The sequence below is a fragment of the Tyto alba genome, unplaced genomic scaffold, assembly GCF_018691265.1.
Source record: "Tyto alba isolate M040663 unplaced genomic scaffold, T.alba_DEE_v4.0 Super-Scaffold_45, whole genome shotgun sequence".
Lineage (NCBI taxonomy): Eukaryota > Metazoa > Chordata > Aves > Strigiformes > Tytonidae > Tyto > Tyto alba.
The window spans coordinates 1,890,233-1,917,483 of NW_024881321.1; the positions used below are offsets into that span (position 1 = coordinate 1,890,233).

The 27,251-nt window shown below is 42.0% G+C and overlaps 1 protein-coding gene across 4 annotated transcripts in view; it reads right to left on the reverse strand.

Annotated features, from left to right (window-relative positions):
* Positions 1 to 13,523, reverse strand: part of RNASEH2B (ribonuclease H2 subunit B) — a 44,942-nt gene extending 31,419 nt beyond the window's left edge. For 2 of the 4 annotated variants that reach the window (XM_033006703.2, XM_033006702.2), the window contains exons 1-2: positions 13,340 to 13,519; positions 628 to 699 (exon numbers count right to left, since the gene is read on the reverse strand). In XM_033006703.2, coding sequence (XP_032862594.1) covers positions 628 to 699; positions 13,340 to 13,403 — 136 coding nt within the window. In that variant the 5' untranslated portion in view covers positions 13,404 to 13,519. Of the gene's footprint in view, positions 1 to 627; positions 700 to 13,339 lie in introns of all 4 variants that reach the window. The other 2 variants (XM_033006705.2, XM_033006704.2) reach the window with 2 other exon arrangements.
* Positions 13,524 to 27,251: the final 13,728 nt, after the last annotated feature.

Sequence of the window (27,251 nt, forward strand, 5' to 3'; positions counted from 1 at the left end):
ATTATATTGCTCATATAATTATAACAAATCCTTGACAAAAATAACAACCTGACTAGAAGAAAGTAACTGTGGGATGGTAGTGTCATTATATCACTAGCATTTGCCAGTCTTTTCAATGTATTTTGAATTCAAATTGCCTCATCATCTATGAACAAAAAAAAAGAGACACCACCACTTGCACCAGGGAAAGAAGAAAATTAGGTTTAAAAATGAAAAGACTCAAAAGGCTTGGGAAGTATAACTGAATCACTTCTTCTAACTCTGACTATTTATTTTATAGCATAAAATGAATGCTATGAAGCCCAAATTTGGATTAAAAAAAAAGCCCAGGCTCAACACCCAACACTGTAAGCTCCCCAAAACTAATGCACTCAAAAACAGAACTTAAATTACACCTCTTTTTTGTGCTGCCAATATTTCTGATGAATAAACAGTTCAACCAATTAAAATTATAAAAGAAATCCTAAATGTTTGCACAGCATTAACTATCTGGCATCACCAGCAATATCTTTGGCATGTAAGACTCAGACTATCATCATTATTTCAGCTTGCAAAATATGAATCTTTTGGTGGCACAAGGAATCAACCAGAACATTAACAGGCTCACATCATAATTCCAAAACTTGCCTGTGCTTGGATTGCGCAGTTTTGTAAACAAAGGTTCACTGTCAGGTGTCTTAGGGGGGTCAGTAGCAGCCTCTGTAGGGGGAGAAGAAAAAGTTATAGACTTGTAAATTGAGAAGTATTTCACGTTCTGCCATGCTTATCCAAGACACCCAGAATTAACTGGATTGACACTTCTGAAAACTCACGGATTTTCTGCCTAAAAATTATATGCCTCCACCCAAATTCATCCTACCTGAATAAGGCACCTAAATTATGATCCCAGACTTCCTGGCACTCTCTATCTGCCACAGGAAAGATACACACCTGGCCATGATTTAGCTTTTGAAAACCACTTCCCCTTAGAGAGCCTCAGGCAAGATTGCTCCTAAATTTGACATCTCATTTAAGTGAGATGAACTGATATATTGTCCTGATTAGTCACAAAGACCATGAGAATGCTTTGGTAAATTAGGCCAAGAACAGCGCAGACATAAAAAGTTAAAAGTGCAAAAGGCAAAATATCTGTGGGAAGAAACAGTGGTCCTCTAAAGCTTTCAGAAAGTCGGATTATGCAGGAATATGGGGCAGGAGTTGTCTCAGTGGTCGTTACTTATGTGAAAAATATGCACAGTTGTTTATCAGTTATGTATAATCTTGAAAAATAAAGAGTGTATTTAATTCCCCCCTACAGGAAAAAAGAAGCTGAGACAATACAGCACCTCTGGCTTAAGTCTCTAACAGTTGTTCTCTTTTCTGTGTCTTTAAGCTAAAAAAGACAAAAAGCAGAGACATAAAAGTACGAATTTGCTGTGAAATTAACAAAAAAATAAAATCAGAAAGGAAACAGCTCCCACAAGGATGCTGATTCAAGTCTGAAAAAAGCATCTATAAGGATCCCCGGTTAATTATATTCTGTCTAAGTTCTGTTTGTAGGGGAAGTCTAACTTCTATTTATGAAAACAACTTCCCACATCTGAGTGAAGAGCAACACGACAGCATCATCTTTCTTAGCTTGCACACTGCCAGTTCTGGCCCAATTCCTTTCATACAGGCATTCATCAGAGCAAGGAAAATTACTAAAGCATTTCTCATAAATAACCAGTATCCAGACCCCAGAGAACGGACTGACAGGGATCAGGTTGACGTTTGCATTATGGTGCTGCTTGAGGAAAGCAGAGAGAAGCAGCAGAGGTGGGCTGCACAGCTATCCACAAGGGAGGCTGTTGGAAGGAACAAAAGTGCCACATCGTTCTTCCCCTTTCAGTAGCACCCAGGAGGTTTGTGGAGAGGGAGATAGCACAGTTCTCTTTTATGGAAAACAGGGAAGTGGGAACCTCGAGCACAACAAAAAATAACTGTCCTTCACTCAGGGTGAAAGCCTATCCCCAACACAACTGGAAAGGACAGGTGGACTTCTCACAGGCTGTTCACTAGCACCTCAGCGGCAAAAAAAGCCCCAAATAACCCTCATCTTTCACCTGCACTCCTTGTTATTCAGTTGTGTCACACACAGAAGTTGCCCAGATAAAGACATAAGCCAGGCTTAAAAAGCAAGTGAGTTTTGTGATAGTGTTGGAGGGTAATAGTTCTCAGAGTGGTTCGGAGAATTTACGGTCGTTTTCTTCCCCTGAATTTTTAGCTGGGTCTTCAGGTGGGTTGAAAAAGTGCTTTAAAAAGTTCCAATATAAATTGAGGGTTTTTAATGGAAAAAGTCCGTATTTGCTAACCAGACTTGCTTCATGTGCTGATACATAAACACACCCAGTTGTCAAGCTACATTTGCCCTGGCAAAGGCAAACTTCAAATTTCTAGAGCTGTGTATATTTCAATTCTTGACCACAGTTTAACATTGGTGTATTTTTTGTTACTTTTTAAAACACTACAGTGATTAATGACAGTGAAAGAAACACACTGCATGTGTTTACTTTGATGTGTTTCACATGAACATGTTAAAATATACACACTAAATGTGAGTTTCAAAATTTAAAACAAAAAGCAAAACAAAAAAAACCCCAAAGGAACTTTTAGCGCTCACTCGCTCTGCTTTCTTCATGCATAGATTTATGAACACTGGGAATGAGTCCAGCTGAGCCCTAAGTTGCATCTTGTATAACGTGAACAATTAAGTAGACAATCCATCCTTAATGTAGCTGTTTTTAACGAAGTTCACATCTTTTATTTAGCTGATACGTTCTTTTCCTAACCTTCCAGTAACGCGCTGAATTTATCCATCCCCGTTAAGCCTGGAAGACACCTGCACGTAGGGAGCACTGGGTGTAACAAACCCAAGGGATGCAGTGTCCCATCCCTCCTCATCAATCCTCTGCCTTCCCAACCCAGACAACCTCTCTTCATCACTAAGGCTCGCCCCACGCTATCCCGGGCTCAGCACCCTCTGCTCTGCCCCTTTGGATACACATCCTGGCCCTGCAGCTGCCTCGGCTCACCCAGTAGCTCTTCCCCAGGTGAAGAGAAGCCCAGCTCTGCCCATTTAGTTCTGTGCTCCTCCCCAAGCTCCGCGGGGTTCATCGCCGCACAGAGGGCAGCAGCGACCAGACCCTCATGAGCAGTATATTCTGTCGCAGTATCGCGTGGTGTTGGGGATCAGACACTACACGTCACATTCTCCGCACAGCTGCCACAGAGGATGGCTTACCAGAAGGGACACACACATGCACACACACACAAGAAGGGAAGGAGTGGGCAAAGGCAAAAGTGGTTTCTCTGAGTTTCTTCTACCTTCAGTTTCCTCAAAATGCAGGCAATACCCCGCTCCATTTCCAGGGGCATGGGAAGTATATTTTTGTTACAGATTGGCTCTACTAAATGACAGTTGGCAGATAAAAAGAGGCAATTGGGAGGATGCCTGCCTGGAAAACTGGATGCAATATTAACGTGGCCTTAAGGGCGAAGAAGGCCCTATTTATCTGAATTTAAACACTTCACGACTAGGAAAATGCTGAGCAAGAGATTTTTGAAGTTAGGTGTCCAAACCTAACTTGTGTGTGTTCTGGCCTTTAACCAGGAAAGGTAACTGGATTTCTTTAATGTCATTACATTTATCAGTTCTTGTATTTGGGCAAGGATCTATTATAGCTAAATAAATAAAGACTTCTTAAAAAGCAATACTGTAGCAATTTTCTAGCAAAACTAAGAGTTAAACTAGGTTTTTTGGGTGTTTGTTTTTCTGTTTTGTTTTGTTTTTTTTTTTTTTCCAGTTTTACGATTCACATCCAGATAAGAAACAACCTTACAGAAAATAAGCAGACAAAAGGGACAACAGAGGAAGAGTTTTTTCATTAAATCCTAAAGGAAAACATCAGATGATTGCCACTGCAACAGCTTCCACAGCTCAGCCCTGAGAAACTTGTTCATCTACAAGAATAACAAATGAGAGAGGCAAGACCTTTCTGACTGAATATTATACTTTCTACCAACTGTCTTGAAGCTGCAAGCTGCAGGTAACACACAGTCCGTACAGGTCACCTTACTAACAGATGTGTCAGTACAGAAAGCTATTCTCCTAGGACAACATTCACTACAAGGAAGCAAAAAATTGATACAAGGGTACAGAGGGGTTCCAATCAATCCTGTCCCAAGGAGGCATCTCAATTAGCAAGCCACCCTCTAAATTGCCAGGGAGGACAGATGACAGGCACTTCCAGGAGGCAGCTGAACCCGCCTAAAGCCACCTGGATCATCATCCCCTGCAAGTGTACACCTCTGTCTCCACTGAGCTTACAGACACCTCCAGCAATGCAGAACGAATCCGGATGCAGCACCACTACAGCTATACTGGTGGAAGGAGATCTGAGGTAAGCAAGATGCAGGACAATAAATGCCAACACTGGGCTGATAGGTATGTCTACTTTCCTTAAGTTATAGTCTACTCTTCATTCACTATTAACCAAATTACACAAAGTCTGTCTAAAAATGTGGGTGATATATCCATCAGTTGTACTGGAGTCTACAGACGGAACCTCAGAATCCTGAAGCTGAGCGAAAGAGACTATAAAAGCTTAAACAAAGCTTTCCATTACAGAAAAAGAGAAAAGCCTATCGTATTTCGTGGAGGTCAGACATACAACCAGGCAAGTTCTATAAAACATATAAACAGAACAAAGTGAAAATGAACCAGCTGTCAAAGGATTTCTGGCAATAATTTCTTCCACAATGGATAGATATGAGGCACTAATGAATCTGGCCATTAAAAAACAAAAAAAAAGTGTTAGATGGTACAGCAACATGAATAAATTGGAAAAGAACATAAAACTCCCACTAAGATCTATGAAACTGTTATGGATGATGCAAGGTCTATTCACCTTTTTAAAAAAAAAAAAATTGCTTATAGAATACTATATGTAACAGACTAATATCAAGTTATATGGAATTCCCATGCAAAAAGCTGCCAGCCAAGCAAGCAAAAAGGCTGTAAATATCTGTCAATTGCGTAAGAGGAAAAAACCCTCTGAGAGCACAAATTTCCCTACCACCATCACCCTGCAAAAAACAGGATTATTTAAAAGTCTGGAAATATAAAGTTAAGATTTCATTTAAAAACAGATATTAAACCATACGTCACCTACACAAGTCTTTTCCATTCCCTTCTTAACTTCTACCCATGCACGAAAGGTGTGTCAGATGGAGACATTATGATGGAGCCCATTAAATGGACGTTTTATGGAAGACTTTAAACTAGGTAGCCTAAGGGTACAGATATGTTAGATCTAATAATAATTTTATTTATGTTCTTTTTAGAATCAGTCAACCCTGAAGTAAACGGTTTTAATTCAGTGCCTGTGTCCTCTGTCCTGCAGCATGCCCTGAAAAAAAGTCTAGTGAAAATTAATTAAATCCAGCACTTTGTATCACCCAAACTTCTGACAATTTTTATAAGTTGCAAGGTAATTAACTGTAAGCATAACGAATGAATTCAGGTATGCACAGACTGAGGATACAGTTTCACGAATGGCTTCAAATGACCAAAGATCACAGGTTATTGAAAAGTACGGTCCTGAGGTCCCCCCGCCTGCTCTCTCCCTCTCGCGCATCTCTGCTGCTTTCCTTCCATCAAAACTAGCCATCTTGTGGCCACGCAGCAAGCCGGCTCAGCTCACTGATCCAGCTGAGAAATAACCAGTCACAGAAAAGAAGTATTAATTTTCACCCCGACCAGTAAGCTATTCGCGCTCACCACATGGTTACACGATCGCCAGAACAACGGGACAGAACCCACGGCAGGAGCAGACGGCACAGAGTGCAGCCTACTCTGTATGTGACACTGGGGTCTTTGACCAGGGTGAGCTAATTAGCAAACTAGATGGTATGTGACTTTACAGAGGTGGGAAAGCAAGTCTTGGTGAGCCACAAGACTACGTTGTTGCTTCCTTGGCTCAGGATACTCTCAGGGGAGTAATAAATGGCACACAGCCCTATTTAACTCGGCAAACAGCCTCTCTTGCAGGTGCTGACATAGAAGGTATGGCTTTGCACTTGCACACACTTTATTTTTGGAAGTATCTTCTTAGCTGTTACTCAGGTTAACTTGATGTCATCTCACCACCCTCCACTCTCCTTGACCATACGCAGCACTAGTTTCAGTGGGGGACTTTCTCCATGCCTGCTGTAAAAGATAGAATGGTTATCAGTTTAGTAATTGCAGCATTCATTACTTGGTGCCCTAAGGAAATAACATTTAATGTGACATAATTTACACCCCTTAAAGTCTTTCTGGCTCCCACTTCACCTGAAAATCCTACAATAAAACACAATGATATCTAAAAACGGCACTGTTTTCTATCCTGAGCAAAAATTCACATGGAAATGCTACTAGACAGTTTGAGTGATCTTCTGCTCCAGTACACAGCTTTGCAATACAGCTAAATATTAAGATTTCAGCCTGAGAGCACCTCTTGGCTTCCCCTTCTGCTGGCACTGTTCACTTTTTAGGCCAAAAAAACACGTTCATGGACTCACTGGCAGCAATGGGCAGTACTAATTAATCCGTTACTGAAATCTAGATGCAGGGCTTTGAGCTGAATGAAGGAGAGTTCAATCTTGAGAAGTTCAAGAACAGGTTATCACTTGAAAGGATAAAAACTTCAGGCTTCCCTTCTCAATATTTATAGGGTCAACACTGGTGCAGCTGTATTACTGGCTGAATCAGCCCTATTCCCATGTGCAGAGAGGCCTAAGTTGGCATGAGTTGGTCTCTTCCAAGCCAGATGGCAGAAAGCAGAAGTAGGAGATGGTGTTACACATTAAAACATCTCTTTTCAGTTATTTTATTTGCTATGCTTCCTCCTGGCCCCTTAGCTTGCCAGTTATATCTGCTTTATACACAGCTGAGCTCAGTATGCCTTTTAAGAGATGACATATAAGAAATGGTGCAAATTACCTGCAGGCAAGAGGCTTTGTTCAGGAGATGCAAATGCCACTTTAGGGGGAGGTTAAGTAAAAAATGCCCAGAGAGTGCTAATTTCTAAAATAAGTGTATTCACATTTACCTTATTAAAAAGATATATAAATATGTACACATATTTGATATAATCTTTCTAATATTTTAAGTCAGCTGTTAAAAACCATAGATATTTGTTTACTGTAAATATTATTTCTGAGTTCTTTATTTAAATTATTCTGGAATTATTCATGTTGAAGTATACTGCTTATTTTGACATTCATTACAACTTCTGAATCAAGCTCCGTAACAGTCCAGCAGCGTGGTCTGTTTTGCAGCAGATAAACTAAACTGGTTTTAAAATGCTAAATAAAAGTACGTATCAAAGAGTTAAGTGCAAGGTGCGAGAATGGAAAAAAAATAAATATAAAAACTGCCTACTTCAGATTTTAAAGGAAAATACTTTTATGCATTAAGTATTCCATAGCTTCTTTTGGTATGACATCTTCTCCCAATATGACCCAAAATTTTCAAGTCAAATGCTTCCTCTGTTGTTTCACGGAGACAAAAGTTTCTTAGTCTCATTTGAAAGAACGAAGGATTAATTTAATGTGTGCTGATGCCCTACAGTTTGGCACCACAGTCCATTTATTTCTGCCTCCATCTGACTTTTGGCATACATGAGATTTGTTCAAACAACTTGCCAAGTCTAATGTGAAACTGCTCCTTTTATTTTTAAACAAGTAATTCCTAAAAATAATAGGATTGTTAAATTTCCCCCTGCCCTTGCAATCCTTCCAGTGCGATTCATATGGCAGTTCCCATAAAACAATAAAAAAGCTAATCACTTTACTGTTTAAGAAAACAGAAGACTGAAAAAAATGTAGTCAACTAAATTTGTCTAGTTCAGAAAAATAAAGGTTGAAAATCATTTTCAGCTTGCAGCTAACCCCTACTTCTTTTCCTAATGCAGACAAACACAGAACAAATGAAATACAGCAGGCTTAACTTCAGGTGTAGAGTAGAACAACAGACTTGGAAAACTGCCTTCAATCCCTGACCTCTTTGCTAAAACCAGTGAAAGGTATAAATAGTTCCAGTTCTGACAAAACACCTCTCCCTGAGAAAGTGTACTGAAGAGAGCCTGCCCTTCACAGCATATTGTCAAGCAGCTACTGGGATTTTGGTTGCTGTTGGTAAGACCAGTTTGAAGCCGTTGTGTAAGAAAGTGTATCTGTTATACAGAGCCCAGACCAGACTTCTGTCACGCACAGTGACTATCGCAGCATTTGAGGGTTTCCAGAGCCCTGCCCTTAGAACTATACAATTAAGTGGGGTATCAGTATGATTTCTGTGTTTATAAAATAATTTCTAGTTCCTGTGATTTTCAGAGAAAACATTCAAAATGGTAGTTCCATGGGCCCAACTCACAAAGCAGAAATTTCCTATATGTACATAAAAGAAAAGTCTCATTGGTTCTGGTAGTAGTATTTAAAAAAAAATATATACACATGAATATTCAGTAAACACAGACAAAATTTCCTCTACTAAAGCACATCATTAGCAACTTTCTAGCTGTGAGATAGCCAGGTTTTAATCCTCAGGAGCTACTTCTTTTCCCTTGTACCTGTTCAGTAGCTAGACCTGTACAAGAAGCCTGTATTAGAAGCTCTACGTTCTCAGGGGTAAAGGGGGGCTTGGATGCATGGGTAATATAACATCCCTGATTAGCCAACTACCACAAGAAATGCAGAAAAGCACAATGTGGAAACTTGGCCACCCACCAGTGAAGTCCATGTGGGTCCTTCAGGACTTATTAGCACTTTGGTGTCTCTGCACCATGATTCCTCCAGAACTCCAGATTCGGGAGGTCTTCTTAACCATCGACGTCAACTGCCCCGCACAAAGCAAGTTCAGATCCGGTTTTCCAGCCAAGTTAATAAAATCCCCTGGAACGTGGAACACAGCACAGAAACACCCAAGTGAATCTGCACAGAGCCAGCTTGGGTCCATCAGGACTTATTAGTGCAGACACTGTCTGAAAGCAGCTGCACTGCAAAGCTGGTCCTGGAAATAGCAGAGATGTGTTAACATGGCACAGCACTTGAACTAATAAACTGTTAGTGCTGAGCTGAGTCTGCTCTAGGCCAAATCTGGTGCCTGTATAACCACAGCATAGCTAATCTGAAACTGGAGAAACTACCCAAAGAGTTGACTCTATTTCGAGCCCAGCATGCACAGCTCTACCCCTACCCACATGCCCAAGTCTTCTGCCCTCATCAACTTCCTCCGTATGACCAAACCCTCCATCTACCCCCTTCCTGTTTGTTCATCATTTTCTCTCTTGACTATTCACATCCACTTCTCAACCTTCCTCTAAACGTCCATGATAAGGCTGCATAATGTACACCAGTGGCTTCCAGCCTTTCAGGAGTGATTAACATGGTTACCACCCACTCCTCATCATACCTCCTCTACCAGACCAACACTTCCCAACTGCTCTCCCCCCCGGCTTCTGGCTACCCCCTTTGTCCTGGCCTTGGTGTTTCAATCCTTAACGTAGGCACAATTATGCTTATAAAAACATAATTGTATTAGCATATCAAATCATCCTGCCTCCATGGGAAAAAAATAAGTATCAGCGGAAACACCATCCCAAGAGGTCTCACCAGGACAAGGGCAGGTTACCATTTCTAAAGGTAAAATTTACTGCCTCACCTAGAAGTCGCTTAGCAGCCAGCCCAGACATGACTGAGGCCCTCCTTTCCCCTTCCTACACGGACTTCCCTTGTGTGACTCTCCCACACCAAACACCTTGAGTGTTTTGGTGTGGCAAAGGGCTGGTAAAAGCAAGGACTGTCATCAGGCTGCTGCCAGAAACAGTGAACCTGGAAAGAATGTCATAGGAAAGAACGAGGGTAGGCAAAGACTGATTGAAATGAAGCACAGGGTGACTGGCCTGCTGACGGAACATCAACTCTGCCTCTCAGCTCAGGCAACTCTACTCCCCCTTCCCACCTTCACCCTCCTCTACAATCCATGAAAAACACATGCTGAGCTGTGTGTTTGGTAGCTCTGTGCTATTCCATGTAGGCATGAGATGGACACTAAGGATCAAAGTTTTACAGTACTAGAAATATAATGACAGAGTTATCCACTTGCAACAGAAAACGACAGAGTCTGGCCCTCTAGAATCGTTCAAGAGGGCTGGGCTAACACACATCAATGGTAAAACAACCACTCCAACTGCATTACTCCTCTTCAACAAAGAACATGGGCAGTTCTCCCTGACACAGGAAATTCCTTGTTTCTGAGAGGTTTCCACAATACATAAATCAATATAAAAATTAAGAAATCAGAAACAAAATTGAAATTTATCTCCTCAGTCATCAAACACGCTCTGAACAGCAGAGCAGCAATTTACTGTCTATGAATTATATCATAGTGTATAAATGTGTACTGAAACAAGGACATTTGTAATAATTTTATAACCTTCGATACTAAAGCTGACAAGCATACTCTGCTCACTTTCTACAGCAATTAGAAAATTAAATCTGCGCCTGCTTTTTAGCTGCTGTGTTCCAGATATCAACCTGATGTTTTCAGTTGCTAAAGTCCAAATAAAGAATTTCACCTTTCTCTCATATGTGCTTTTTACACAGTTAAGTGTTTCTACATGTCACATAAGCAGGAAAACCATGGTCAGAGACTTGTGCAAAAACAGATTCTCAGAACGACGTAGTAACTAAGGAATCAGCGCAACACATGCATCATCATTCAAACTCCAGACATATTTTTGCCTTGTTCTAGGAAGCTGTTGAATCTCTAACAGTCCAAATGACTGAAAAATACTGATACTTAAGAAAGCGAGTTTCAGTTCTCATTGTTCTACTTCTGTACTTCTGACAGACCTCATTCTTTTTTAGACCAAGATATCGAGTGTCTTTGAAGAACTAGTCACAATCTCCATCAATACAGGAACTTTTAAGATGTCACATTCAAAGCAAGATGAGTGGCATATATGCAAGTGGAGATGTTACTAGGTTATTTAGGATGGTATACATTATTAACCTTATAAACTGTTCTAGGAGTCAGACTACCCAGGTGAGCAGTTCAAACTAACTTAAGCACTTGAAGCTGGGATCTTAGTGCCTTTATATGAGAAAAGTTTTGGAGTTTCTTGCATAGCATTAACACACCTTGCTCCTTCCTCCCACTATGGACAGCATAATGGCCAGATACGAGAAGAAATACAGGCTATTTACACCTAGAAGGTGTTGGTAGACTTATTAACAAATGGTATTAAACTCACATCCAGATCCAGATCCTGCAATTAATTACACCAGTAGTTTTTATGCACGTATGTAGCATAATGCCATGTGGGTATTATGAAGATATGGATTGCCATATGAATAAAATTTAACATAGTCAAAGAAAATGCATTTTTTGTTCTAAATCCAACTACATCCATCTTCATTCCTAAAAGTAATCAGGTCTTTCTCCTACAAATTCTGCTAAATGGCCAGTGAAGAACTTCTGAGATCCATTCAAGAAAGCAGTTAAGAAATGCAAAACTTGAAAAGTCATAAACGTTAACTTTAAAAAATTCTTTTCTGAAACAAACTGCTACAACCAAGCTAAATCACTATATTTATTTAATTTCATCAGTCCCGTTCATATGATTGGCAAGTCTCATCAGCCATGGAGTTCTGAAACTATCAGCCACAGACTTTTTTTAAAATCACTATGTGCTTTGAGGTTCTACTAAGGCTTAATAAACTTTCCTAAAGGTCTGGAGTACTATATAAATTTTGTCAGAGTTCTGCTGGCATAATTGGTAATACAAACTGTCTGGCTTCATGAAAGTTACAAGCTCTGGCTCCAATCCTGCAAACACTTACTGAAGAATTTAACTTACTGCACAGAACTGACTACTCATGCATAAGTTGAGCATATTTGTAAATATTTGCACAGTATGGACATCTGTTGGCGAAGCTAGTCATCGGATACAAGATTCAGCTTTAAATCCTAGTCTGCACAAAGTCAATATTAAAAAAAAAAAAGGAATTCCTCACTTATAAATTCCTTCATCAAGCATGTCAGATACCAAAGGGCAGAACTGAAAAGGTAAAACCAGAGGAAGAGAGGAATCAGTGAAATCATAACAATTGGTTCTGTTTCTCATATAACTAGAGAAGCCTGGTTTCTTACAGATGTCTGTCTCAAGATTGGGCTTATGCCCTGTTCTCAAACTTTGCTGAACTAAGCTCTTGCTCTACCTTTCCTTCAGTGGTGCCATTTATAGTATTTCTCACATCATCACAGACATTTTCACAAACCTCATAAAATTATTCGAAAGAGCTCCTCTATTTAGTCAGGTTTGGTTGAAATTAACACTCAAAAGTTTTGGGTGGGGTGAGAAATAAGCCCAGTACAAAGCTGACCCACATATAATTGTTTAAGTTGCATTTCCTTAGGAAATCAAACTAAAAGAGTACTTATGCCTCCTTCCTCTTTAGTATCTTGGAGTTTGAGCACATCCTGTTTCACTTACCCTCTTTAACACAAAAACCTTTTGCGATCTGTGAGTTTAAAGTTTTAAAACCTAATACTGGACAGAAATAAATGTAAAGGGGAAAAGGCATCTTCCCATTTATTCAGTACTAAGTGAGAGAAGTGAGAGAAACTAAGCCAGCAGTGTTTAAGGCCTTGTGTGTATTGCATCTCCAGAGCTGCCATGTGGAGGTCAGTTTCTTTAGCCTAGAGAGTGCAAGACCTGAGATCTCGCTCTGACTTACGGTTTCCAAGGAGTTTGCTTTAAAGATGAGGTTTTAGGGTACTAAACCGTTTCCTTCAAAAAAAAAAAAAAAAAAAAAGTAGGAATGGACTAAGGGAACAGAGGCAAGGTGGGCTGCCAGCAGCAGGGAAACAGTAAAGCTCCATCAGGGACCTCAGGAACATGGCAGCTCCTCTCCCTGGGACTCACAATTGCTTTTTGCAAACCAGGGGCGAAAAACCCTCATGACACACAGAAATAAAACGCAGAGATGCGGTGAAAGAAACAGGGTCCCTGGGGAGGAGAAGGGGGGGGCACTCTGTAGGGCCTTGTGTAAAGGCTGTGTCTCAAAACGTCCTTACCACACCAGGGCTGGGGCAGGTCTCCGGGCTGCTGTGGGCAGCCCAGCCCCAGCCCTCGGCGCAAGGCACCCGTCTCCTGCCCGAGCGACGGCCCAGCCCCGCCACGATGCGACGCGGGCAAGCACCGCCAAGGGCCAGTCAGCGGGGCGCGGCGGAGAACGAGAGACCGGCGCTGCGGCAGAGCCCCGCTGAGGTTACCTGGTGCAATGAGCACCCACCGGCCTGGGTGCGCGCCCGCGGGCCGCTGCTTCGCGCCGTGCATGCTCCGTACGCCCCGGGCTGCCGCCGCCGCTCCCGCCGCCGCCGCAACATGGCGGCCGGGGCGGCGCCGCACGGAGGAGGGAGAGAGGCGGGAAGAGGCTCCGCGCGCTCCCCGCCCGCAGGCCCGCGCGCGGCGGCAGGACGGCGCCACCCCGCGGGCGGGAGGGGGGTGGGGCGGGCGGGCGGCAGCAGGGCGCTGAGGGGGCTGAGGCTGCGCAGACGCCTCCTCCTCTACTTCCCCCCCCCTTCCGCGTGGAGAGAATGGTACAAGCCACTGCGGGCGGGACAGAGAGCGACACTGCCTCGCCCCCCCCCCCCCCCCTTTCCCAAGAGTTCCCCTCAGGGCGGCGGCGTCCCGGGAACCGCTCTCGGGCCGGGAGCGGACGGGCAGCAGGGCTGCTTTCCCATCCGCATCTTCCCCCTTAGACCCTGAAGGCTGGCAGGCAAAAGCTTCCTTTTAACCCTGTCCTGTCGCAGGCTGGGAGGTGACCGGTTTGCAGGGGTCCGCTCGGGGCGGCCATAGCTGAGCGGTGCCTGCCTCTGCCCCATCGCCGCCAAGCCCTGGCAGGAGGCAGCGACTCTGGCGAAAGCTTTGTCTTAAGGGGGGCGCGGCTTCGATTAGATGTGATGAGTTTGCGCCTAAAGGTAGAAGTGTAGGGCCGTGGAGGTGATAAACAGATTTGAGGATCTGACGTGAGGTAAAGGCCAAAAGCTGGGGTTGTTCAGACCAGAGATGGGAAGACTTGTGGTGGGGGGTGGTGTTCTTAATCCATGTGCATAAATACCTCATGGGGAGAGTTAAGAAGGTGGAGGCAGCCTCATCTCAGTGGTGGTGACTGACAGAGCCCGAAAGCAAAAGGCACAAACGGAAATTCCGTTGAAACATACGAAGAAAAGCCTTTAGTCCTGCGGGTGCTTGAACGCTGGGAGCGGGTTGTCCTGAGCAGCTAGAGTCTCCATCCATGGAGAGGTTGAAACAGCCGAGCGGGCACGTCCCTGAGCACCCGCTGGAGCTGGGCCAGCCCTGAGCAGGGAGCCAGACCCGCTCCAGAGGCGCCTGCCAGCCAGCGCGAGTCTGTGGAGCTTCGGGCCTCCAAAGGCTGGGCATGGGCCGAGCCAGAGTCCTCTCAACAGTCAGCCTTCCCGGTGTATAACATGATCCTGTTAAACAGGTCTGTTGCCTACAGACCGCATCATGGAGCCGTAGTCACAAAGTAAGATCCACGCTTGCGTGTATTTTCATACACATGTATATACGTGCATAAATTTAGCTTTACCAACACAAGAATGGGTTGATAGTCACCGTCCCAGAGATTTAGGAGACAAATACATGTTATCAAAAGTATTAAAGTATACATATCAATTGTAAATCTCAGAGATATGAAACAAATATTAAAAACATATTAACATCTATGTCCCAAAACAGAGCAGAACTAACCAAGGCCAACATATGCAAAACAGCTGAGTTGATGTAAGGCTGAAAAAAATAATTTCCTGAAGTTTGAGCGTATACATTCATAACTCTGAGATTACATTAATCTAAATTTGCTTTATTTTGATTTTGCTGATTTTTTTCCTTGCTTGAAGTAGGGCAGGATCTAAGTGCCAAAGACCACACCACATCATGTGTTTTGAAGAAGTCCCCACTGAAATCACTCGCTTTCAAAGTGATTGCAGTTTGCTGTAGCATATGCCTGGATTGCAACATTCACTGATGGGTCTTGTAAAAGCCTCCTCAGTACTTGTGTTAGCAAAGAGAGAGGGTCTTGACTGTTCCACTGTAATCCTTGTGAGAGCACTGGAAGAGCAGAACAGAGCTGGTTGCTGGGTTTAAAACCTTCCTAGAAGGAAAACCTTCCATATGGAGAAAAATTTATCCATAAATAACAACGTCAATTTGTCCTCCAGTCCTGAAAATGACAATGAGTTGCAGGCTGTTGAACACCGCTGAACTTAACAAAGCTCTGGAAAAGCTGGGGATCCAACCCTGCAAGCCTCCAGGTGCAGTGCGTTTCAGGGTCAGTCTAGAGGCATAACCTGCAGTTGTTCCAGACGTCCTATTTCCTCCCTGACTGTGGTGTGTGATGGAAACGTCACAGCAAACATTGCTGTACGTTTACAAAACTGACTTATTAAACTCACATTTATTCAAAGCACCGATCCATCCTTATTTAGGCACCTGGTAAGCAAGCTAATTTTCAGAGGTGCTGAGTACTCCTAACATCAGTTGAACTGAATGGACATTCCAGCTGTTCATTTCTTCTGATTTATGAGTGCCTCCCACAATTTCTAGGTGCGTATTGGCCCTGGGATCTATAATGTCCTTTTCCAGGAACGTTCGGATAGAAATGTTTTTCTCAGATTCTTCAAAATGCCCCAAACAGAAACTCGCAAATGGGCCTGAATAAGCCTCTAGAATGACATCAGTTTTGGAATAAAAATAATGGAGTAATTTATACATATTAGATATTTAAAACTTTCTGTTGTTACTTGTGCACATTTGAGATATACTATCTGTCTTTATAAACAAAGGATATACTATATTATTATAAACAAAAGATATACTGATTAGGGATTTCTGTCAGGAGCTGATGATACTAAAATCTTATTTGCTTAAGAATTAAATACTTTCCCTCCAGGCTTGCCAACACTTTTAAACCTTAGTGATATCTCCCAGGAAGAAAATGCTGAAGTTTAAAACACTAGACTGATCTGAACTGCTGTGGTGATATCATTGTAAATACTCGGATGTTAATTTTACACACATGGGTATTCTCATATGAGTCCATATGACTCATCATGTCCAGAAAGCTAAATGCATGCAATATGGGACTGCATCGGATCTGAGGACAATCGTTTTGGACATTTCAGAGCCAGTCGATGTGCATTCAGACTTCACCTTCACACCGTCCATGCATTCATTTCTGCTAGGGCTGCTTCTCGTAATTCAAATGTCTGTGAAAATGCAAACATCCCTTTTTGCCAAACAAAAATTACTTACTTTCTGTTGCCAAAGAAATGCTACCTTTGCCCACCTTCAGCTGCAGAATTTACCCTTTCCTCCCCCCTCTACATGAGCTTTAAGTGCATCAACTTTTAAATCTTGCTTGGAGCAAGAAATGAAACAAGTTGAGGAAGAAGTGTGATTCATTATTAAGTCAAGGTTGTCATTTAAATGACAAAAATGTTTCCACTTATGATTATGTTTCATTTTACACTGTTTCAACAAACAGATTATATTTATGGACCAAGTTTATCTATTTTATGCTTCAGTGGTTCAAACATTTACACGCATAACTTTAAATCCATCGATCTGCCCATTTGAGGGCATGCACTGTTACATTTCATCCCAGTAAAAGGCCTATTGATACATGTAACTTCAGCTGATGTACCAGCATAATTATGATTAATTTATCTAGTTTGAAATACTCTTCTCTGTTCATCACAGATCAAATCATTGTTTTGTTTGGTTTTATTCAAAGCAAAATATGTTTGGCATTGGAACAAATTGAAAATATTCAGTCTTTTTTTTTTCCTTATTTTTCTTCCTAATAGAGAGAAGAATTACAGCCATTTATCCTCACAACTATTGGGAGATGCATACAAAAAAAAAAAAAAAAAGAAAAAGAAATATGGAAGATGAAAAGATTAATAAAACTGTAAAAGGAAACATGAATCATGCTTCATGATACATTAAAATAAGCTCATTTAAATGACAAACGGTATATTCTTAGCATACTTTAACAGAACATAAACCGGTGATGAAGTATCTGTGTTCTGACCCACCAAAGCAAATCATAGTGCTTCCTCATTGTGTGACCAAAAATACTCCCTGATTTGACTGAAATGCAGCACCCATCTCCCTCAGTTCAAGTAACGGGATCATCTCATCACGCATGCCTTGGCACAATTTCAATTTGTGGCAGGAAAAATGGCCGGTTTGGCCACATGAAACACAGACGTGGTGGCACATGGGAGGGAACAACTCCAAGTGCACGGTCGTCTTGTTCTCCAGAATAGTTTGCTTGCCTCACAAAATGGTTTCCCAACCTCAGTTTTTTAAATTCAAAAAAATTTAAGAGCTCGTTAATCCCCATATTTAAATACTAGTGACCTTGGAAGTTTCTGCTGTGACTCAGAAGAACATAGGGAGGCCTAACATAGAGATGGCGTTGACCAGAAAGAAGACATACAGGCATTACAAATCCATGAAACAGCTCTCAAAAAACCATGCTTGAATTTCTAACTGAAATTCCAAATCCATTTTTTAAGCTGAAAAATAATTACTTTAAATAGTTTTTCATGACAGTATTCATCTAAGCAAGTACTTCTCTTACTAAAAATAGTCCATTTAAGGAAAATAACAGTATTCATTTAAAAGCACTCAAGCAATGATGAAAAAGATTTTAACCAGCTCGGAGCAGAAACCACTTTGTTCTTTGCACTAAATTATGTTATGTCACACCTATAGGTAACAATTATCAATTTTTGCCTTGACAGAAATTACCTACTGGGTTCCAAAGTTTGCCTGTACGTCAGGTCAAATAGGAGTGAGAGAGAGAAAAGGAAAGAAATCAGAATTAGATGGGGAAATACAGGCACACCCACAGAAGCCATGGGATTCATATTGCCTAATTTTATACTGTAAATACCTAGCTTCAAGCTGATTATTTAGTGTCTTCTTATGGTTAATGGAAAGAAACAGAGTAGCATTCATCTGACCTACTTTGTAATTTTATCTCAGAATTAGCCCACCTATCTAGCAGATGTCCAAATTGCAGATACCTCAGATGAGCAAGTAAGTATCTTTCTCCATTACTTTTTTTCTCTACCTGGACAGGCCTGTTGTGCATCCATCACACCTTAAGGACGGATGGGGACCTTATGGTGGGGTTAGCACAAGCAGATATTTATTGCCCCAAGTATGCTGGGTCCCCCAATTTTCTTTCAGAGCTCCTGAGAAATATTATTTTTCCTCTGTTTAATCAACCAGAAAATTCACTTATTGGAGGTGTGTTGCTATAGCAAGCAGAACTTGGTCTGTTTATAGAAGCTGCTCAGAATGATGTATACTGTTTGGAGGAAAAAGTTGAATGACTATACAGATTGTGAGCTGGCTTAAAGTGAACAGTAGCAACACTTGTTTAATGTGCATGATACATTCATCCACAGCAGTAAGTACTGCAAAATATCCTCCAGATTATGACTCAGACACTGGCAAAAAAAAAAAAAAAAAAAAAAAAAAAAGGGAGAGAGAAAGAAGAGAAGACACTAACTTATTTTTTAAAAAAAACATCAAACATATGGAGAATTTTCTGAACATTTGCAGATTAAAAATTGTTGCATCAAAAGTGTTATAGTGGCCATATTAACCCTGCCTTCCTCTACTGCATATTTCAATGAATTGATCAGCCTCATCAGGACAGTCTCTGAAAACAGGTGTTGACTTGAAAACCAGAGAATGAAAAAAAAAAACAAAACTATTCAAGCAAAATATCCAGGTTGGTAAGAAAGAAGACAATACTTCAGTTTGAATGTTCTAGTGAACCTCATAAGTGCTTGATGCTGCACTTTCCTTCCACAGTGTCAATGGTTGGAAATGTAGTATCCATAAGGTAAAAAAAAAAAAAAAACAAAACAGAAACAATGCCTTTCTACCACAGTTCATACACATGGATACATATATATCTGTGTATATGGACACAACCGTTTAAAATATATATATTTTTTTTCCATATAAAATATGCATATATATATGTCTATCTGTGAATTCTGTGCACCAAAATGTTTCAGCAGTCTATGCGAGTCTATTGGACCTGAGGCATCATCCTTTTGATATTGAGGAATAGAAGCCTAGATTTCCCAGACAAGTCAGTACTATTTATCCTAGAATGCTATCTATTTAGTCCAGAAGATGCCTCTTCTTCTTCTCCTCATCCATCTTTAAACAGCTATAATTCCCTTTGATCTTCTGTGTTCCCATTTTTCCTCTTTAAGGAATTCTTTCTGAACAACCACTTTGCTGAATGGTTTTGTTTCTGTCAATTTTTTTCCTCCCTGCTTTTTACTAACAGCAATCCTGTTGCTAAAGCAACACATTCATAACTCTAATATCCAGCAGTAATTAAGACAGCATTCTGTACTCGGAAATCATTACAGAGGTCCATCACGGTTAATTATGAAACTTAAGTAGTTAACTTCTGCTTTCAGTCGTACAAGTGTAAACCAACAGACTTATCCTCTTGCAGAAAACCCTCCAGGTGGATCTTGAAGAACAAAGCTGTTTATAAATGCTGTCTTCAGAGAGATCCATCCATCCATCCATCCATCCATCCATCCATCCATCCATCCATCCATCCATCCATCCATCCATCCATCCATCCATCCATCCATCCAGGCTGAGATTCTTTTCCAGCAAACACCGTGTGCCAATCTGCCAAGCACAATTGTCGTCAAAGATGGTCATTCACATCCTTAAAACCCAGGCTTAGTCCCCCAGCAGACCCACTGAATTTCCGTCACTGGGGCCGACATAACAGTCCTCCTCTAGATCAGGTAGAAGTTCTCTGTTCTCTATCATGCATGGAATGGGGTAGGGAACTAACAGCAACAGAAAAAGAATTATGGAAGCTCTGAGTGGTGGTTATAGCCCATGCTCCCAGGGAAGCGGGGCTTAGGGGAGCATATTGTGTGGAGAGGTGCACGTCTGAGTCCTCCCTCAGTAAGTGGTCACTGACTTCAGCCAACTTTGATGCAGGTTCATATTTTATTAGAACACACAGCTAGGTTGCAGAGAGAAACACCCTTCAGGTGACATTCAGCTGCTCCTCCTAAAACAGATGCCCATCTCTGGACATCCCAACAGCCCTTCTAAAATCCATGGCATTTATTGACTGCAGGCTTGATTTGGTCGCAGAGTGGGAACACCTGGCCACCCACTTCTGGTCCAGGGGGGCACTGGTCTCCCATAGGTCTTTTGTCATATCCTCTAGCTCCATAGATATATGTGTCAGATATCTTAATGTAACTTAGATGGCATTAGTCTCCTTTCTGGAGGAGAATAGGATGGTGAGATGAAGACACACAAATTCTAAATGTCTTGGCCATGAGTATTTTGAAGTTCATGCCCCACAAGGCAGAGGAGTATCGACATCATAGCCAAGATTTCTCTCTTCTAAGAATTATTTCATGTCAAACTAGGCATGAATATTCCCGAAGGCTTCCTGGTTATGAATGATAGCATTCATAAAATGGTTAGTGTCTGCATGGATTATCTGATGTTTAATAAGAACTTGAGCTCATGCCACAATTCAAAGGGAAGTTCAATCATCTATGGGGCGCAAATTCATTAGAAACTGGACTTTATTGGTGAATTTGGAACTATTGTTTTGTTGTTGTTATTCTAAAAGCCAAATATATTAGGAGGGGTGATCTGCCTACTCTCTACTTGTAGCCCCTCTGTGGTTATGTATAAAAATACCTCCACAGGGCCAGAAATGTGGGCTGGGTAGTGGCTGTGGGAGAGCTCAACACTGCTTACAGGTGGAAGCAGGGCTATCTGTAAGCAGAGGGCACTTGTATGAGTGGATTTAGAAAGAACAACCAGGGCTATGGCAGTTTTAAATACAAGGAGCCTAATGTAAAGCAGAACACAAACATTGCCTGTGGTTTTCACCTGGGTGATCAAGGTGTTGTGCCCGAAGAAGGCCGGGGTCTTGTGGGAAAAGGCAGCCCCCGCTGCTGTAATTCAGCACTGGGGGGATTGCAGCATGCGGGGGAGTCCCACGCCGGAGCAGCTCGGGAAGGGCTGCAGCCGTGGGAGAGAATCCAGTCGGAGGAAGTTAGTGACCCATGACGGAGCAGTGTGGGGAACGCTGCGGCCCGTGGGAGGAATTCAAGTCAGAGAAAGTTTGTGGAGGACTGTCTCCTGTGAGAGGGGGACCACGATGGAGCAGGGGGAACAAGTTCCAGCAGCTCCCCCCACCGAAGATAAGAGAAGTGTCAGCACTGCCTGCACCCCCCATTCCCTGCCCCTGTGCCGCTGGGGGAGGAGGTAGAGATATTGGGAGCAGAGCTGAGCCCGGGAAGAAGGGAGGGGTGGGGGGAAGGTGTTCTCAAGATGTGGCAATGCTTCTCACTGTCCTACTCTGTTATGTGTTGTTAGTGTCTGTAATAAATGTATGTTCTTTTTTTCTTCCCCTAACGAGTCTGCCTTTTGCTCATGCCCATAAAGAGGGATTTTTCCCCCATCCCAGTCCTATCTCGAACCCCAAGCCTGGCTCTCTGTCCCTTCTCATTGCCAGAGGGGAAGGGAGAGAGAGCGGCTGCGTGGTGTTAGGCTTGCTGACCAGGCTCAAACCACAACATGTAGTCCTATGTAAACGAGTAAGCTCCCAGACAGTGCCCCATCACAACGGAAGGGACAACATGACTGTTCCCAATAATCAGTATGAACGGGGCCACCCGGTTTTGGGGAAAGGGTACAGCATCAGCATCATGCTTCTTCCCTTGGGACCATGGAAGGTTAGTGCCTAACCCTAAGTCTAACCCTAGGAAGGAATTCTGGCCTGATTTATTTACTGCTATAGACACAGCCATGCTTCAGTACGGCTCACAGTGTGGTCAGTGGGAATTTTTGCCAAATAGGTCTACTGCAAGCAGACACAAGAGGTCAATATTCAAATAAATCTTATAAGGTTCATCTCTTTCTAGGAGCTGTGGGTGAAGATTGTGTAGAGATGGCCACTTCATTCACTGTGAGCCTGACATTTCTGGAAGTAAAGGGCTTATTGCACATGCAGAAAACATACCGCAAGAATGAGAAAACGTCTCAAGATGGAACCTTGTTCTCATCTCAAGATGAGAACCCACAACGTGAGAAGGCAACTGCAGGGGAGTGCAGGTACTGGTGCCTGCACGGTGGCCATTTGCCCAGAAGAAACAGCCCAGGCAAATCTATTGCCATGGCTCCAAATGGACAGCCAGACATGCAGGAATCCTTGACAAATGACCACATTTATCTTTTTCTGGCAATACAAAATTTTGAGGTAAAAAAGAGGGTCTCTTCTGTGGAAATATGCAGATATACCTAAGATTTTTTTTTTTTTTTACCTAAAAATTTAAGAGTTTCAGTTGCTTCTGAGTTAATGGTTTCAGCTCCCATACTATAAAAAAATTTTCATTTCACAACAATTTTTCATTTTTCTCTTAAAAGTCTTCTGAATTCATGTGCAAACTGAATCTTACCGGTAACTAGGTATTTGGTGAATTTTTAGCTTGCTGCACATGTTAATCATGTTCAAGCTAGCTATACTGTAAGGTTACTTTTAAATCAGACTGAAAATCAGAATTCTCAGTTGAATTATACATTGGCTTATGAAGTGTTGTGTCTTCACTAATGCAAGTAAGTCTATTATTTTTTGAGCACTGCAAAGAGATCATATTGTTAACGTACATAAAAATTTATTTCAGCCAAGTATGTTCTCAGGGGGAATTCTCGAAGGCAAAGGGTTCATGTTATTTGGAACATCATTAACAGTATTTTGTGACCTTCAAAGCAGATCATTAGAAAAATGACTTGTTAAGGTACATGTGCCATCCATCGCTTTATTGAAACAAAGGGCCTGTGTGAGATGCTATATCAAAGATTCTGTACAGATCAAGAAGTGTTGTCTTTGACATAAACCTTATCAAGAATATCATACCAGAAATGAAGAACTGGCAATAAAACATCTCCTATATTGGATTTGGGAAGTAACCAAACTGATTACAAAGGAAGATTGTAAATTGATTTAAAATGTGCGAGGGTAGCATTAAACTTAAAGACTGCTGTACTTGTTCCATATCTTTAGAAGTGATTGGCTGAAGACTGACTTGCCTATAGTCTGAAATGGACTTTTTATCATCCGTCTGCTGGATGGAACAATACGGTCATGTTTCATTTATTTAGAAAATGGCCAGGGGCCAAAGAAAGATTAAAAATGTAAGCACAAGTCAGTGCGATGGTTGCTCCTGTAAGAGTTAGGCATTTAGACTGCAATATCAGCAAATCCTCCCGCATAAGATACATTCCTTCAACACAGGATTTGCATTTGATGTCCTGGAGAAACTACTGCTATGGTAAGGACAGGCTTACCCATCACTCCAGCAGTTGAATTTAGAATGTATTTGGCATTTACAAGAGTAAACAAAAGCAACTGACATACTTGAATAAGTCATTTTGTGAGCGGCAGAACGAACGAATGCAAACAAATTCTGAAAGGAGCAAACTGTTTCTGATGGCTTTCTCTCTTTGTTCTTCAGCCTCCCCCATCGTAACCCCAGCTCCCTTGCCCAGGTCCGCTTCACCATTTCAACCAGCCGAGATTGATCATACGCTGCGGCTTATCTAGGACCATGGGTGTGCTGGTTGGCCTCCCGGCCACAGCGAGACAGACCGTGCAATAGCCGAGCTCAGCTTCTCTCTGTCTCAGTTAGGGCAAATTGTCTGAGGACCTCTATCCTCCAGAAGATCATCATTAATCTATAGATGCCTAAGATGTGATCAAGCCTACCTGAGGGACCTGACTTGAGCTTAAATTCAAGACAGTTAGGGAGCCAGCCTTCTTTCAGTGCTTCTGCCTCTAGTACAAGCAACGGATCGTCGCTGCCTTTCCGAGACTAGGTATCTAAATTTTGCAGACAAGGTCTGCCTTCAGAGACATCCGAAGGCATTTACCTGTCTCCACTGACTGTAGAGGGGAACTTTGCTTCGGGAGGGCTTCTTCTCGCTTTCCCTGAAATGTTTGTTCAAGTTAAGAACCTAAGGTAAGATTCCACTTCGAGCCTTACTCTTTCCAATTTGATTGAAAGTGTTCATGGAGGTCAAGAGAGGAGGACAGACAGACTGCCCCATTGCAGGAATTAGGGGAAACCAGTCGAAAAGCAATAGCAGTTAGGGAACATGTGTATTTAATATAGTGATTTATCTGCTTTAGTATTGCTATAGATAATGTAGCAAAATATTGCAAAGAATAGAATAAATGTTCATATAGTTTCATTAAAGCTTTTTATGAATAGGTGAATACCAGTCCAGAATTTGTGTTTACCTGGAACAATTTAATTCAAGAAACGTAGGAGAGTTCAGCCCAAGATTTCATTTTGGGTAACGGAACTCATTCTGCTATGTACATTGTGAGTTGAACAGACTAAACTTTTTGAACACAAACTTCTGTAGAAAAGCCATGCATTACCAGTTGAACTCAGGTTTATTAAAATTCCCGAGTCTTCTGAGTGTACCCAGACTGGTGGCTGATATGATTTCTTAACCTTTCTCCAAAATATGTTTTTAATTTTTCCTTGACAGTTGGGTCCAGCAGAGATCCATTGTTTTATGATTTAACTTCACCCAACTGTTTTGGAACATGTACAGCTCATTACACAAAGAGATCAGGAGAACAGCTAGTTCAAAAGGACACCAACAGGTCTTGAAATAAGTCAGTTTGAATAAAATAAGAAACAGGCCGATCCTGTATCCAAAAATCTGACTGATTTCAAGCTGAAATCTTTTTCATATTTGGATAAACAAAGACTATAAAATTAAGTTTTGTGCCTTCTCGCTCTGTTGGGGTGAGGCCACAATGAGGAGATACTCTGATAGAACTTCCACTCCTGTGCTAGGTTGACCACAAATGTGGCTGGACAGGGCTGAAGTCTCACAGGGGAGCCCGTTTTGAGCTCAGTTGCTCAGACAGAAGCGATCTGTTTATGAGAGCAAGTATGCCCAGTTTGCTTCAATGAATGTCTGAAGACTTTACAAGACCCTGAAATTCACAGTATGGAATGTTTGTCTGTTTGTCTACCCTTTCCTCACTTTTTTTTTTTTTTTTTTAAAAATTGAGTGCCAGTTTGGCCAAGATATTAATTCATGAAACGGATCTCTAATCACTTGGGCCGGCTTTGTCTGAGACAGCATCAGCAGCAGTGCTGAATCCTCTTCTCTGAGCAGCGACAATGGCACAATGAAGAGCAGCTCTCCCTGCTCTTCAGAGGTCAAGCAGGTTTCTTCCTGCTTCTTCCATTCACATGCAGTAAGGCCTGGCTGCTTCTTCTTCTCCGACGTGCAGATACACTCAGAGTCTGCCACGGTCGGGCTCTACACCCATCTGCAGTCACATTTTTCTTCACAGAGGTAAAATAAAACTTTCCAAGTCAGTTTTGCTTAAGCAGCAGAATGCTTGAGGAACCATCCTGGACTCAGCGAGAGGTATTTCCACTGAGGTGCTGTGGTGGTTTAACTGAGCACCTCACTCCTCCCCCCAGTAGGACGGGGGGGCAGGAAATATAACAAAAGACATCAGGATCCAGACAAGGACAGGGAGGGATGACTCACCAGTTGTGGTCACAGGCAAAAGACAGACTGAATTTGGAAAAAAAAAAAAATAACATCAGTTTAATTTGACCGCCACCATCACTAATTTACCAAGGAAATCAGAGTAGGACAGTGAGAAATACAACCGCATCTTAAAAAGACATTTCCCCTGCCCCTCACAGGCTGCAGGGGAGTCTCTGCTCCAGCACACCCCCCGCCCACCCTTTCTGCAACTGACTTCAGTGGTTGCAGAGGTATCTCCCTCACAACTCCTCCTCCCCTTGGGTTCCCCTTCTTAAATATGTTATCACAGAGGCGCAGCCACCGTCACTAACTGGCCAGAGGTGGGTCTGATTTGGGGCCCGGGGGAGCTTCTGGCAGCTTCTCACAGGAGCCACCTCTGTAGCACCCTCCACAAACCCAATACAGGTACCAAAGATACTAAAGTACTAAAACCGTTATCTGAATGTTTCTGGGAAAAAAAAAAAAAAAAAAAACAAACGAAACCAAACAAACCCCAAGTAACATAGAAAACACCTCTAGTTTTGTTTGTGCAATATATAATTTGTGAACTATATAGAACACATCTAGAACAGTATCAATCACGAGGCAGATGTCTTAGTTCTGCCCCACAGGATTTCCACATTCAATGCACTTAAAAGTAGAGTGGTAAACAAAAGCTAACACCCTTTTTTTTTTTTTTTCTTTTTTTTTGTTAATGTAAGACTTTTATTCTCTACTTTTAAGTGGTTTCATGTGGAAATCTTGAGGGACAGAAAGCGAAAGAAGGAAGAAGCAATTGGAAATAAAAACAGAAGAAACAAGGGAGACTTTGGCAAAGAAGGATGAAAAGATACAGCAAGAAAGAGAGAAGTGAAGTGTGTCTGGTGAGAGAGAAAGAAAAAGTAATTGTGGAGAACACTAGAAATTTCCTACCTGGGGGAACCGTATCAGCGGTTCAGAAGGAAGCAGCTGTACCCAGCAGAGACCCAGATTTGTCAGAGACACTGAGGCTCTCTTGCCAGAAACTGGACCTAACTTCCAAACGCCAAAGAAAACAGGGGTAGAGACAAAGAGAGCTTTTTGCTTTAAATAAAAGCTTTCAAAGGGCTGTCCCCCTTTCTCCTCTGCTATATGAAAAAGAGAAAACTTCAGCAATGGCTTTTGGGCTCAGTTGTTAAGGACTTGGTTATAATGCAGCTCGGACACCCAGAGCAGATGAGGCCAAAGGGTGATACAAATGGAATAACTTTTTTTGGTTGTGTTTTGGGCTTTAGGTTTTATTAGAAAAAAAAAAAAAAACAAACTCTTTAGCTTAGGTCTCTACCTAGGCTTTTTTCTTAACCTAGATATAAAACAGTTTGGCTCCATCCTAACTGGCCAGCCAAACTGTGTTATAAGGTCAGGCCATAAACAAATTTAACAACTGTTGTTAATTAAATAGTTATTGTAGTATATACGGGGTCAAACAAAGGGTATGTGTGGGAGGGGAGGGGAAGA